The sequence below is a fragment of the Mobula birostris genome, chromosome 9 (assembly GCF_030028105.1).
Source record: "Mobula birostris isolate sMobBir1 chromosome 9, sMobBir1.hap1, whole genome shotgun sequence".
In the NCBI taxonomy this organism is placed as follows: Eukaryota; Metazoa; Chordata; class Chondrichthyes; order Myliobatiformes; family Myliobatidae; genus Mobula; species Mobula birostris.
Window position 1 is genome coordinate 128109224 of NC_092378.1, and position 15282 is coordinate 128124505.

A 15282-nucleotide genomic window follows, 5' to 3' on the forward strand; every position below is an offset into this window, starting at 1 on the left:
ATGAGTCAGGGCATGTATCAACACATGTCCTTAGGATATTGTGGCTATTAGTGAGATTTGGTTGCAGAAGGGGCAGGACTGACAGCTCAGTATTCTGGGGTTTGGTTTTAGAAATGACAGAGCAGGACGGATTAAAGGGGGGGGGGGTGTTGCTAACCAGGGAAAATGTCGTGGCAGTGCTCAGTCAGGAGAGACTGGAAAACACATCTAGTGAAGCCATATGGATGGAACTGAGGAATAAGAAAGGTATGGCCACGTTAATGGGGCTATATTATAAACCATCCAAGCAATTTAGAGGAATAAATTTGTAGAGAGATTGCAGATTGAATTGAATTGACTTTATTACTTACATCCTTCATATACATGAGGAGTAAAAATCTTTTATGTTACATCTCTGTCTAAATGTGCAATGTAATTTAGTAATTTATAATAAATAGTATGTGCAACAATATAACATAGAAATACAGTTGTGTCAGCATGAATTAATCAGTCTGATGGCCTGGTGGAAGAAGCTGTCCAGGAGCCAGTTTTGGTTTTTATGCTGTGGTACCATTTCCCAGATGGTAGGCAGCTGGAACAGTTTGTGGTTGGGGTGACTCAGGTCCCCGATGATGCTTCAGGCCCTTTTTACACACTGGTCTTTGTAAATATCCTGAGTAGTGGGAAGTTCACATCTACAGATGCGCTGGGCTGTCCGCACCACTCTCTGCAGGGTCCTGCGATTGAGGGATGTACAGTTCCTATAGCAGTCAGTCAGGATGCTCTCAATTGTGCCCTTGTAGAAAGTTCTTAGGATTTGGGGGCCCATACCAGACTTCTTCAACCACCTGAGGTGAAAGAGGCACTGTTATGCCTTTTTCACCACGCAGCCAGTATGTACAGACCACTTGAGATCCTCAGTGATGTTTATGCCGAGGAACTTAAAGCTGTTCACCCTCTCAACCTCAGATCCATTGATGTCAATAGGGGTTAGCCTGTCTCCATTCCTCATAGTCCACAACCAGCTCCTTTGTTTTTGCGACATTGAGGGAGAGGTTGTTCTCTTGACACCACTGTGTCAGGGTGGTGGCTTCTTTGTAGGCTGCTTCATTATTATTTAAGATTAGGCCAATCAATGTAGTATCATCAGCAAATTTAATTAGCAGATTGGAGCTGTGGGTGGTATACAGGGAGTAAAGGAGTGTGCTATAGGTTTGTTGTAGTAGGTGATTCTAACATTCTGCATATTGACTCAGACTCCCACACTGTAAAAGGACTAGATGGGATAAGGGTTTTTCAAATGCGTTCAGGAAAGTTTCCTTAATGAGTACGTAGAAATCCCAATGACAGAGTGTGCGATACTTGATCTGCTATTAGGGAATGAGGCAGGGCACATGGCAGAAGTTTGTGTAGGGTAACTCTTTGCATCTAGTGATCATAATGCCATTATGTTTCAAAGTGAATGTGCAAAAAGATAGGCCTGTTCCACAGGCTGAGATTCTAAATTGGAGAAAAGCGAATTTTGATGGTATCAGAAAGGATCTGGCAAGTGTGGATTGGGATAGGCTGTTTTCTGGCAAAGGTGTTCTTGGTAAGTGGGAGGTCATCAAAACTGAAATTTTGAGAGTACAGAGCTTGTATGTGCTTGTCAGAATAAAAGGTAAAAATAACAGGTTTAGGGAACCTTGCTTTTCAAGAGATTTTGAGGCCCTGGTTAAGAAAAAAGGAGGTGCACAGCAGTATGGGCAGGTCGGAAAAAATTACGTACTTATGAAGTATTAGAAATGAAAGAGAACACTTAAGATAGAAATCAAGAGGGCTAAAAGAAGTCATAAAGTTGCACTAGCAGACTAGGTGAAGGAGAATCCTAAGATATTCTACAGATATATTAAGAGCCAAAGGAATGCAAGAGATAAAATTGGTCCTGTGAAGGATCAGAATGGTAATACATGCATGGAGCCTAAAGAAATGGGGGAGATCTTATGTAAGGGGTTTCTTTTTTTATGTCACTGCGTAGTCTAATTAAAATGGCTTCTTTGTTATATTATAATTGAAAGGGCTTCTTTGTTATGTTAACTGCTGAGAAAGTCCTCCCGCTAGCAGTTTGTTTGGATCACGTTACTGATAAGATGATGTTATGAACCAATTGGGATAGTTGTTATGCTTTGGTGTGTCTGTAAGATATTGTATGTGCGGGGTTTTGGGGCACAAGGTGGGAGAGAGAGACAGAGGATGGACGAGGTGCTGTGAGTCCGCTAGTGGAGTCGGACCCCGAGTGGGGCGTCCAGCGAGGAGAGGAGACGGAGATGGACTTGTGTGGAGTGTCTGGTCCACCACCGTTGTTGGTCCCAGGCGGCCAGTCGAGGTGGTCTGAGGGGTTGCAGGGTGAAGAAGAAGGGTCCTGAACTCCAACTGTTTGTGCACAAAGAGATTGAACTTTGATAAGTGTAGCGCCTTTTATTTTCCTTTTATATTTTATTCTCTATTAATTATATAGTTCCCATAATATCTATAAACTGTAAATCATTTAATCATATCTGGTGTATTGTCTGTTATTTGGGAGGGGTGGGTACATCATACAACATCCACACAAACTAATTACCCAGTTTGGCGAGGCCGAGGGCTGTTTCCCTAGACGACAGTGAGCCAAGCGACCCTGAGGCTGGCCAGGGGGCTACACTTAAATGAATTTTTTTGCATCTGTATTTACTCAGGAGATGGATACAAAGTCTATAGAAGTGTCATCAACTTCATGGACCCTATACAGATTACAGAGGAGGAGTTGTTTGCTATATTGAGGGTGGATAAATCCCCAGTGCCTGACAAGGTGTTCCCTATAGGAGGCAAGTGCAGAAATTGCTGGATCCCTAGCAGAAATATTTAAATCATGCTGGGTGACAGGTGAGATACCAGAGGATTGGAAGATAGCTAGTATTGTTCTGTTGTTTAAGAAAGATTCTAAAAATAAACTAGGAAATTATAGGCCAGTGATCCTGACATCAGTAGTGGGAAAGTTATTGGAAGATATTCTAAGGGACTGGATATGAGAGCATTTGGATAGAGATGAACTGATTAGGGATAGTCAGCATGGCTTTGTGTATTGTAGGTCGTGTCCAACCAATCCTATAGAGTTTTCAAAGAAGTTACCCGGAAAATTGATGAAGACAAGGCAGTGGATGTTGTCTATGTGGACTTTAGCAAGGCATTTGACAAGGTCCTGCATGGGAGATTGATCAAGAAGGTTCAGTCACTTGGCATTCAAGATGAGGTAGTAAATTGGATTAGACATTGACTTTGTGGGAGAAGCCAGGGAGTGGTAGTAGATTGTAGACTCTCTGACTGGAGGAGTGTAACCAGTAGAGTGCTGCAGGGTTTGGTGCTGGGTCCATTGTTGTTTGTCATCTATATCAACTATCTGGATGATAATGTGGTTAACTGGATCAGCAAATTTGCAGAGTGGGGGTGTAGTGGACAACGAAGAAGACAATCATGGCTTGCAGTGGGATCAGGAGCTGCTGGAAAAATGGGCTGAAAAATGGCAGATGGAATTTAATGCTGGCAAGTACACAGTGTTTTAGCTGGTAGGTCTTACACAGTGTATGGTAGGGTACTGAGGAATGCTGTAGATTAGACCAAAGGGATCTGAGAATACAGGTCCATAATAAGTTGGTGAGTTTCTGAGACTATGTAGTGTGTTCTGCCGACATTGCTTACAGTGCATTCTTTAAACTCTGGACAAACCTTTTCACCAAGCCATCTGTCAGCTGGGTGGTATGGCGCAGATGTAATATGGCTTATTCCATTCATTTTCAGGAATGACTGAAACTGTTCTGCAAAAACTGTGGTCCATTTTCACTGACTAAGTGTTGTGGAACACCAGACCTTGAGAAAAGCCTTCTCAATGGTGTGCGAGGCTCTAAGGGAGGGTATCAGGAACACTTCTGGCCACTTTGTAGCTGCATCCACTGCTACCCAAAAAATTTGTGCCCATGAATGTCTGGCAAAATCTATGAACCCTGCCAGGGTAATGCAGGTCATTCCCAAGGATGGAGAGGCACAGCTCTTGGTACCTTCTGGACATGTTAGCATCAGGAACAGGGTGTGACAAGCTGCTTGGTCTGCTAATCTATCCCAGAACACCTGACAAAGCTTTGAGACAACACTTTCATTTTGACTATGCCTAGGTGTAGCACATAATTCTTCTAACACTTTAGCTCTCAGCTTGGATGGTATAATAACTCAATCCCCACATAACGCAGCCCCCATCAGGGCAAGTTTATCCTGGTGCTGGTAAAAATAGGGAAACTGGAATTTCTAATGAACATTCCAGCCACTTTGGGTTGCTGTGTAGACCTGAGACAAAGTGGGGACTTTTATGTTAATGCCTTTACATCAGGAGTTCCCAATCTTTTTTATGCCATGGACCGCTACCATTAACCAAGGGACCCATGGGTCCCAGGTTGGGGACCCCTGCTTTTCGTAATCTCAGCTGTAATAGGGAACTTTCAATTTGTATTAGGGAGAATATGTCAAGCGGAGTGCCTTTTGTAAATTTTTCAGGTATGTCCTTTTCCAAGGTAATTGGGACATTCCATCAGCATTTCCTCTTGAATTCGATCTCATAACTGTGTCCTCCAAGAAACAGAGCCCATTTCTGCATTCGTGCTGCTGCCATTAGTGGAACACCCTTCTGTGGATTGAAAATGGACACCAGTGGTTGATGATCAATAATGAGGTTAAACTGTCCTGTACAGGTACTGGATGAAAGATTTTACACCCCAAATCAGACTCAAGGCCTCTCTGTCAATCTGTGCATAAATTTTCACTGCAGCGAAAATTTATGGTAACTTGATACAAAGACAATGGAGCATTCACTTCCGTCACTCATAACATGTGACGACTGCACCTATACCATAAAGCCAGGTATCACAAGCAAGCTTCACTGGACAATGTGGCTTGTAATGTGTGAGTACAGTACCTGAACCACCATTTCCTTCGACTTTTCGAAACCCACCTTACACTGCTTTGTCCATTGCCATTTCTTTCCAATCTGTATTAATGAGTCATGGAGTGGAGCACAGTAGCCAGATTTGGCAGAAAACTGTTAGTAATTGATAAATCCAAAAATACACTACAACTCTGGCACATTCTTTGGCCTTGGGGCATCCATCATTGCTTGAATTTTCTCAGCACACTTGTGTTATCCTTGTGCATCAATGGTGTGACCACAGTAAGTGATACTTGATTTAAAGAATTCACACTTGTCATGTTGTGCTGTGAGCCCATAATCATCAAATGTTTTTAACAATGTCTTGAGATTTTAGTGATATTCCTTCTCATCCTCACTGGAAACAATGATGTCATTCAGGTAACATCGAGTGGCTGGACCGCCTTGCAGCATCTGGTCCATAGCTTTCTGCCAATGTGCAGGTGGAGATGTTATTCCAGAAATAAGCCTATTATAGCAATAAAACCCTTTGTGAGTGCTTATGGCGAGAAAGACTGTACTGTTCTCCCAACTCCACCTGTAGGTAGGCCTCAGCTAAGTCCACTTTGCTGAAGTGTTTCCCTCCAGAAAGATTTTCAAAGATGTCTTCTAACCTGGGCTAGGGAATTGATATATTTTCAATACTGGATTGATGGTGACCTTAAAATCACCACAGATCCTGACAGATCCATACTTCTTGGCTACTGGGACACTGGCATTGCCCATGAGCTCTACTCAGTCTTGGAAAGAATTCCTTCAGCCTTCATGCAATCTAGCTTACTGGTTACTTTATCACAGTTGGTATAAGAAAATAGACGGGCATTATAAAACCTGTTTGTGTGGCATTTTCATTTGACACAATTTTATTCATGGTATGTTTGAGTTTTCCAAAGCCATCCTTGAGCACTGTTATGGCATCATCCAGTACCTTTCTTAATTTCCTGTCAGTTGACTCTTTTTCAGGGGATGTGACATGTAAATGATGGATGAATCTCCAGTCAAGTTGTAGTTGTCTTTGCCAATCTTGGCCCCACTACGCTGGCCCTCCTGTTTTAACCACATACAAGCCCAATGAAGCTTGTTAGTTGTTGTATTTCACTGTTACGAATGTCATTCCCAGAGGAATCATCTTTTCTTCAGTGTAAGTTCTTAGCTGAATGTCCTCAGACTTCAGTTCAGTATCCTTGAACATAGAACATAGAAGAGTACAGCACAGAAACAGGCCCTTTAGCCCACAATGTTGTGCCGAACCAGCTAAAAAGTAAATTCAAAAACCCCAAAAACTAATCCCTCCTACCTGCACAATGTCCATACCCCTCCATCTTCCTCACTTTAATGTGCCTATCTATATGTCTCTTAAAAGTCTCTAATCTGTTTGCCTCTACCATCATATCAGGCAGCGCATTACAGGCATCCACCACTCTGAGTAAAAAACGACCCCTCACATCCCCTTTGAAACTCCACCCCCCCCCCCCCCCACCACCTTCAATGCATGCCTTCTGATAGTAGACATTTCTACCCTGGGAAAAAAATACTCCTTGTCCACTCTGTCTATGCCTCTCATAATTTTATAAACCCCCATCAGATCTCCCCCAGCCTCCACCACTCCAAAGAAAACATCTCGAGTTTGTTCAGCCTCTCATTGTAGCACATGCCCTCTAAACCAGGCCACATCCTAGTAAGCCTCTTCCTCAACTATGTACAATACTCCTGATGTGGCCTAACCAGAGCTTTATAAGGTTGCCACATAATCTCTTGACTTTTGAACTCAATGCCTCAACTAATAAAAGCCCTCTTAACCGCCCTATTGACCGGAATAGCCACTTTCAGGGAGCTATGGATTTTGAAACCAAGGGTCTCTCTGCTCAGCAACATTGTTAAGGGCCTTGCCCTTAACAGTGTACTGTCTCCTAGCATTTGCCCTACCAAGGTGCAACACTTTACACGTATCTGGGTTAAACTCCATTTGTCATTTCTCTGCCCATATCTGCAACTGATCTATATAATGCTATATTCTTTGCCAGTCTTCTACACTATTAAAACTCCACCAATCTTGGCATCATCTGCAAACTTACTAACCCACCCATCTACATTTCAATCCAGGTCATTTATATTTATCTCAAACACAGATCCTAGCACAGATCCCTGCAAATCACCACTAATTTCAGACCTTCAGTTTGAATAAGTCCCTTCAACCACTAACCCCTGTCATCAAGCCAGTCTTGAATCTAAACAGCCAATTTGTCGTGGACCCCACGCATCTAAATAATATGGATTAGTCTCTCATGAGGGACTTCAAGTTTGTAAGACATGAGCTGTCCTGTACAAAGCCATGCTGGCTCTCCCTAATTATGCCATGGATTTCCAAATGCTCATATATCCTATCCCTAAGAATTTCCCTTGTTCCCTTTTAAATAGAGGTACAACATTAGGCACTCGCCAGTCTTCAGGGACGCCGGCTATGCCTAGAGAGGGCATGAAGATACTGGTCAAGACCACAGCAATATCATCTCTTGCCTCTTTCAGTAACCTGGGGTAAATCCAGTCAGGCCCTGGGACATCCACCTTAATACTCATTAGGATGCCCAACACTTCCTCCTCCTTGACCTCTAAAAGCCCCATCATTTTTATATACTCAACACTGATCTTTTCCTTGGTGAATACTGAAGCAAAATACTCATTAAGTACCCCACTCACATTCTCTGCATCTAAGCAAATGTTCTCCTCTTTATTCTTGAGTGGTTCTACCATCTCCCTAGTTATCCTATTCTTCATGATGTATGTATAGAATGCCTTGGGATTCTCTTTAATCCTACTTGCCATGGACTTTTCATGGCCCCTCTGGCTTTCCTAATTCCCTCCTTTAGTTCTTTTCTGACTTCTTTATATCCTCATGTGCTCCATTTGATCTTAACTCTGAAGCTTTGAATACTTTTCCTTTTTCTTCTTGACTAAGTTCATCACCTCTCTCTCTACATTCAAGGTTCTCTTCTCTTTCTATTCCTGTACTTACTTCTAACAGGAACATAACTTTCCTGTACTATGTGCAATTGATCTTTAAACACCCTCCTCATGTCTGATGTGGACTTGCCAGAAAAAGGTTTCCCAATTAACTCTTCTTTATTCCTGCCTAATGCCTTCATAATTTGTCCTACCCCAATTTGAAACTCTCCCACAAGGATCGTACCTATACCTATCCTTATCTATAGCTATCCTGAAAGTTAAGAAGTTGTGGTCACTGTTCCCTAACTGCTCAGCCACTGAAAGGTCAGTCGCCTGGCCGGGTTCATTACCCAACACCAGGTCCAGTACAGTCCTTCCTCTCATTGGATCGTCCACATTTTGATTTATTAAACCCTCCTGGATACAGTTAACAAATTCTGCCCTATCTAAACACCTTGCAGAAAGAAGGTTCCATTTTATATTAGGGAAATTGAAATCTTCCCATAACAACAACCCTATTATTTTTACATATTTCCTTAATTTGATTACATATCTGTTCCTCAATGTCCTGGTGGCTCTTGAGGGTTCTGTAGTACAATCCCATCAGTGTGATTGCACCCTTCCTGTTCCTGAGTTCTACCCAAATAGTCCCAGTATTTGAACCCTCCATTATGTCCCCTTTCAGTGCAGCTGTGATATTGTCTCTGATTAGTAGTGCAACTCCACCCCCACCCTGTTCTACCTCCTTCTCTATCTTTTCTAAAACTTTGAAAACCTGGTACATTAGTCACCCATTCCTGCCCCTGTCTCAACTAAGTTTCTGTAAAAGCCACAACATTGTAGTCCCATGTACACATCCATGATCTAAGTTCATCACCTTTACCCATAATACTCCTAGCATTAAAATATACACATTTCAAACTATCCGACCCAACATACCTGTTATTTCGATTTTGCCACTCAGTACTTTCCCTGACATCTACCTTCCTGTCTGATCCCTCCCTGACTGACCTGGTGCTCTGGTTCCCAGACCTTGCAAAACTAGTTTAAACCCTCTTGAACAGTATTAGCAAACCTCCTGGCTGGTACATTGGTTCCCCTCCAGTTCAGGTGCAATCCGTTCCTCTTGTACAGGTCATCCCTTTCCCAGAAAAGGTTCCAATGATTCAAGAACTTGAAACCCTGCCCCCTGCACCATCTCCTCAGCCACTCATTCATCTGTGCTATCATCCCATTCCCACCTGCACTCTCCCGTGGCATTGGGAGTAATCCAGTGATTACTACCCTGGAGGTCCTTCTCCAGCCCCTTTCCTAACTCTATATACTCACTGCATAGGACCTCTCCCTTTTTCTGCCTATGTCATTGATGCTAATATGCACCATGACCTCTGATCACACTCCTCCTTGAGAACATCCTGCAGCTGCTCTGATACATCCTGGATCCTAGCTGCAGGAAGGCAAAATACCATCTTGGTGTCTCTTTTGCAGCCACAGAATCTCCTGTTTGTCCCCCTAACTATCAAATCCCATATCACTACTGCACTGCCTTTCTTTATCCTTCCTTGCTGAGCCTCAGTGCCAACCACAGTGCCACTAGCCTGGCTGCTGCTGCTGTGCCCTAATGGGTCACACCCTCCCAAGCAGTATCCAAAGGGGTATACTTGTTGCTGAGGGTAATGATCACAGGGGAACCCTGCATTGACTTTTAAATCCCCTTACCTCTCCTGGTGGTCACCCATCTACTGTCTAAAGCCTGCACTTTGGTTGTGACCACCTTTTCAAAAGTCTCATCACTAATATCTTCAGCCTCCCAAATGATCCTGACTACATCCAACTCCAGCTCCAACTCCTTGACTCAGTCAGTCAGGTGCTGAAGTTGGGTGCACCTCTTGCAGATGTAATCATCAGGAAAATCGTCAAGTTACCTGAATTTCCACATCTGACAGGGTGAGCATTCCATCCTGACTATTCTGCTAAAAACAAAGGCTTACCTCTTCTTATGTTTGCCTCCCCCTGTTCCCATCAAACTCTGTTAAGCCAAAGTTTTCCCCCTCTATCACTGGCACGTTCCAACAATGGCCGCTCCGCCTGATCCTACCTTCCTTTTTTTGCTGTTGAGTTTAGACCTCTTGACGCTGACACTTAATGCACTGCACAGCTGGAAAAGAACCGGCCTTACCTGAAGCTGCTGCTTTTTTACTCCCTCTTTCTCCTGGCCTTCAGTAGGGCTCTGATACTGGCACTTGCCACACCTGAGCTGCTGAAAATAAAATGCTATTTAAACTCATTTTGTGGAATGGCTGTAACAGCCGAGCCAATGTCCAATTTCATTTTAAGTAATTTGTCATTCATTTCTGATGTAATCCATATTGCTTGTCTCTTGGTAGTTTTCATTCATGGCTACCAAGTCCAGTGACACTTTCATTATTATGAGATTTTTCATCAACAGCATGCAGATTAGTGCTCTTTTTGAAAATGTAAATGGACTTTTTATTTTTTTCTCTTCCTGGTGCAGTCCATTTATTTTTGTCTGCATGACAACTCATTGTATGTGTCTTTCTTTGTTGCATTTTCTGCAATTTTTACCTTTAAACCTGTGTTGGTCTGGTGTACCTGAGTCCCTGCCACAACAGTAACAAAACATGTTCAGCTAGGTAGGTTTCTGATTGAACATTGCAATTTTGTTCATGATCACTTTCATTCGTGATTGCAAGTCAATTACATCCCTGGCTGCTGTTTCCATTGATACAGTGATTTCAACTGCTCTTGTAAAGTTATGCTTCAGTTAGGAGTTGTTTTTGAATGCTTTCTTGTAAGATTTACAAACTAAATGATCTCTCAGTGCATCATTAAGCCCATCACTGATTTGATAATGCACGGACAATTTCTTCAATACAGCCATGTAAGCTGAAATGGACTCCCCTTTTCTTTTGATTCAACGTATGCAACCTAAAGCATTCTGCAATCAACAATGGATTTGGTTCTAAACGTTCCTGGATTATGCTCACAATATCAGCATGGCTCATTTCAGCTTGTTTGGTAGGAGCAGTTAAACTCCTAAGAAACTGTATGCTCTTCAACCCATTACATTCAGCAATACTGGCACTTGTTTTTCATCGGATATTTCATTTGCTTCAAAATACTGCTCATTCTTTCAGTATACATCATCCAGTTATTTGTTGTGCATGTCCATCTTTCAGATGTAGCCAGCCACTTCTGCTTTTATTTATTGATTGATTTATTATTATTATTATTATCACCCAGTACTCACTGTTTATGAACCAGTGGCTATACTTGATGCTTCTTAATTTCATCCATTTTCTGCCTTTTTATAACTCGAATATCTTTTTCTCTTGCGAAGAAAAACATACTGTGCTTCAACTGGTAGGTAACAGAATTGGGTTCATTTTAGAACTTCCTCGTCACCACTGTTATGTTTTGTAACTCCAGAAACTAACTGAAGGTAAGAGCTGGGATACTTATCTACGTAGTTTTTCCCTTTTTTTAATGAGACACTCACATATAATGAGGCGTAATATTGTATGTCACTCACATACTTTTTAATTATAATCCATAATGATTTATGTAAACAAAGAAGGCTTAATCAAACAATATACAGTATTTACAATATTACAGAAATATTAAATACACTACACGGATTTGCGGTTCTTCAATGAAGTGTGTCACGATCATGTTTTCTGGAAGCAGTTAGGAATAGTCAAATGAGGACATTGATAGTAACTTTCTCATCTTGTGAATGTTTAAAAACAAAAGCATTATACAAAAAAAAAGTCTTCTAGAAGATCCCAAGTTTGATGCTTATACTTATATCAGTTAAATTTAGTAATAAGTAATGACTGGTTCAATTTCTTCTTTTGGTGGAACTTGATAATTTGTCTCTTTTGAGTAAGTTTCACTGCCCCTTTTAATACATAAGACTGCAATCGTCTGTATAATCATCAAGTATGCAAATTCAGCTACTTAAGTTAGTGAGAGAGTTTTAAAAAGCATGCTTTAAAATTTAAATGCAGAATTATTAATTTATTTTCTATTTTGTAGATTCTAAAATTAATTTTATTTCCTTGCAACTTAAATTTAGCTCATAAAGACAAGTGCTGACACAGGGTATTCTATTTACTCCTGCCACCATTGTTCTTAAGGGGTAATTTATAGTATACAATTAAACTTACAGCATACCTTTGGGATGTGAACCCTCACAGGGGGATAAGGAGACCATGCAAACTCTAACAGACAGTGCCAGAGGTCAGGATTAAACCTAAGTCATGAGTTGTCAGACAGCTGTGCTAACTGCTGCATGCTCTGTGTATTAAAAATAACGTTCCATTGCTTTTGGTGTTGAAATACCATTTTAATGCATGTGAGAATTAACATTTAAAGCAAGATGCAGTATTGTTTTCTACCATTTCATAAAATGAAATGGATTTCAAACCACATAATAATACAATCAGCTGGGGAGAAATATTGTCTGTAAGTTTTTAAAACAATTAAGCTTATTGAGCTTTTACCAGAATTCATTCTTTATTTCTGAAACCTAGAGTATTCGCTGATTAACTAGATGCATAAAACTCATACTCGTTCCTCAATCACTTTATTTACTTGTGCATAAGAACAATATGGACCCTGTACCACACTGTTCTGAAGTCAGAACAGAGAAATTACATTTTTTTTAAACACAGAATTGACTAGCAGTTATAGATATTGATTAATTGGTATCATTGTGTATATTCAAATTTCTTATTTGCAAAAGCAATCATCATTCACAATACAGATTTTAAAAGTCAATAGAAACTACAATTTAACAACTGATGATACTCAAAGCCACTAAAGTAATTGCTCCTTAGTTGCTGTGTGTGCCTTGCACTCTTCAATTACATCCTCATCTTGGCTCTGAGTACCAAATGGCTTCTGTCCCCTGCTGATCTTGAAAGACCTTTCTTGCCTGGGCTGAGTGCACACTATATGCAAATATCAAGTATTAAACTTGTCACTTGAGTAGTGATCATGATTAATAATTATATATTCCATACATTAGGAAATAAATGTCACTGAAATGCTGTATATTGGTAATTACAGTATAAAACATGTCCCAATAAGTATGTATAAATTGTAATTAGATTCTAAAATAATATTTGTGTAAATATAGCCATTCCTCAGTTGGTTTAAGAACTGTGAATTCAAAAAGAATTACTTCTATTTCCATTAGCTTCAGCAATAAGATTGTCACTATTGTGAAAGTCACTGCTTCGACAGTAAGTGCTGAGAATAATCCAGTATGCTTCACCTCTGCTGCTAATCATATGGAGATTCACTTGCCTGTTCTTTCCAGGAGATTCTGGACATCTACAAATTCTAAAAATGGCTTTTCAAAGGAAGCTACTTTGGTGAGGTGAGATGTGTAAATTTCCACTCTGCTTGGACATCATTGGTGGGGCCCACATCTTTTAGGGAAGGATCTATGGTGGGGGGTGAATCTCTTAAACAGTCATGATCGGAAAGCACCAGTAAGATTGTCCCTAAGGAATTGTAGTTCTACAGTGTATCTGTTGATCTATTATGTTCATTATGATTGAAGACAAAAGTGATTAAAAGAAATGTTGGCTTACTGAAGATAAATGGAGGTGCAACTATAATGGTCAATAAGAAAGTACAAAGTTTGTAATATACTTCTGAAATCTGAAACAAAAATTAATATTGTTAACTTCTGTTCAAAACAGAACATATTGATTAATCCAGTATACTGCCAATCAGTAAAAAAACAAACGGTCATAAAAGCATACACGTCTCCTTGAATATTGTTGTAGCCATTCTTCTGACTTCCTCTTGTAGTTTATTAGATGAACATTGGATAATTCTTCGCCTATGGAGAAGACAATGATTTGAATAAATTATCTAATGAGGTAAATTATCGCAATCTGTATCAAAAGTCCACTAACAATGTTTAAAGTACTTTGATCTGTAAGTAAGTTTAACGAAATAACTTGTTGGTGTTAAAATTAGACATTGTTCCAGTTTTTATGAAATCAAGTGAGTAAATATTAATTAAAGCACTAAAGTTCTCTTCAATCCACATTTTAGATCCTTGAATTCTGTGATAGAAGACAGCATGGTCTCTGGAATTATTATATACTCCAAACTGCCAAGCAAAAATGCTATGTCATAGATCAAACAAAGATTGACAACATTCCAATAGCAGCTTAAAATATAGTCCAAAAAAGGAGTCTCAAAAGTCCTAATGAAACATCCCCAAAGACTGCAATACCAATCTTACATAATTGTAATTACTTTGAATTTACTATTAAATGCTGAATTGCACGATGTATTAACAACTCTATTTTCCATGTATACCATACAGTTCATTTTAACTTATTTTTTTGTAGAGTAATAGAAATTTAAGACATAAAAGATGGTATTTCACATGTCTTTTTAAGCTGGCTAAAAAAGTTAAATTTTAACGTTCAAGAAAATTCTTTTGAGACAGCTGAAACAAAATGTCATGGATAATTAATTTGCTTACATACCCAAACTTCATAGCCTAGAATTGTCTGCATGAGAAAATTGTCCTATACTATTTTAGTCATTGTACCCCAGCAGAGTTTCAGGGTCGAAACACGTCTATTCTGAAAGTTATCTCAGAATCCTATCCTGATGTGCCTACAATCACAGGAGTAAGTGTATTACTGCAGAGTATGAGCTAAGTGTCCTGCTCCTTTGTGATATAAACACAAAATACCTTTCAACCACATTAGTTACTGCGGTTGTTGACATATTTAAGTAGACGTGATACTAACTTGTGATGTGCCTCCTCTTAGATGGTGGGCATTGCCTCACCTCTTGAGATATACTGACCAACAATGAATACAATCTGAAAAATGCTTCATCCTGTCAAAAAGCCAATCTTTTCACTGACACTCTGAAATCTGGTATTTGTCTATATGAGAAATCATCAAGATGTAATTTTGTGTTGGCATTTAGAATGCGTAACATAAACAGGTCCTGAATATTTGCTGGGGCTCATCCAATCTGAAAATGAATAAAATATTATCAGGTCCTCCAAGCAGTTCTGGTACACATGAATGCATAACTGAACAGATTTGTTTATGGACCATTTCACACTATCCCTCACTGTGTAACTTCTAATGACCACAGAAATGAATGATAATCAAAATGCAATATCCTATGAGATGTCAACACCATATGATCTGGTTCTCAATAGATATGTAGTTAAGGATACAAGTCTCTATTCTGTAGGTTACAGTCCCTTTGTTCTTGTCTATAATGTTTTACTCAACGAATTGCCTCAAATGATGACTGTATCTCCTGAGGTTAATATGCCACTGCTGTTTCCTGCATCA

The 15282-nt window shown here is 40.1% G+C and overlaps 1 protein-coding gene across 5 annotated transcripts in view; it reads right to left on the bottom strand.

The window, feature by feature from the left end:
• Positions 1–11463: 11463 nt before the first annotated feature.
• The window catches only part of LOC140203465 (uncharacterized), a 47380-nt gene continuing 43561 nt past the window's right edge, over positions 11464–15282 (bottom strand). For 3 of the 5 annotated variants that reach the window (XR_011887375.1, XR_011887374.1, XR_011887373.1), the window contains one exon: positions 11464–13787. Coding sequence is in view for 2 of the 5 variants with exons in the window: in XM_072269527.1 (XP_072125628.1) it covers positions 12799–12885; positions 13708–13787 (167 nt within the window). In the remaining 3 variants the exon portion in view is untranslated. The remainder of the gene's footprint in view (positions 13788–15282) is intronic. The other 2 variants (XM_072269527.1, XM_072269526.1) reach the window with 1 other exon arrangement.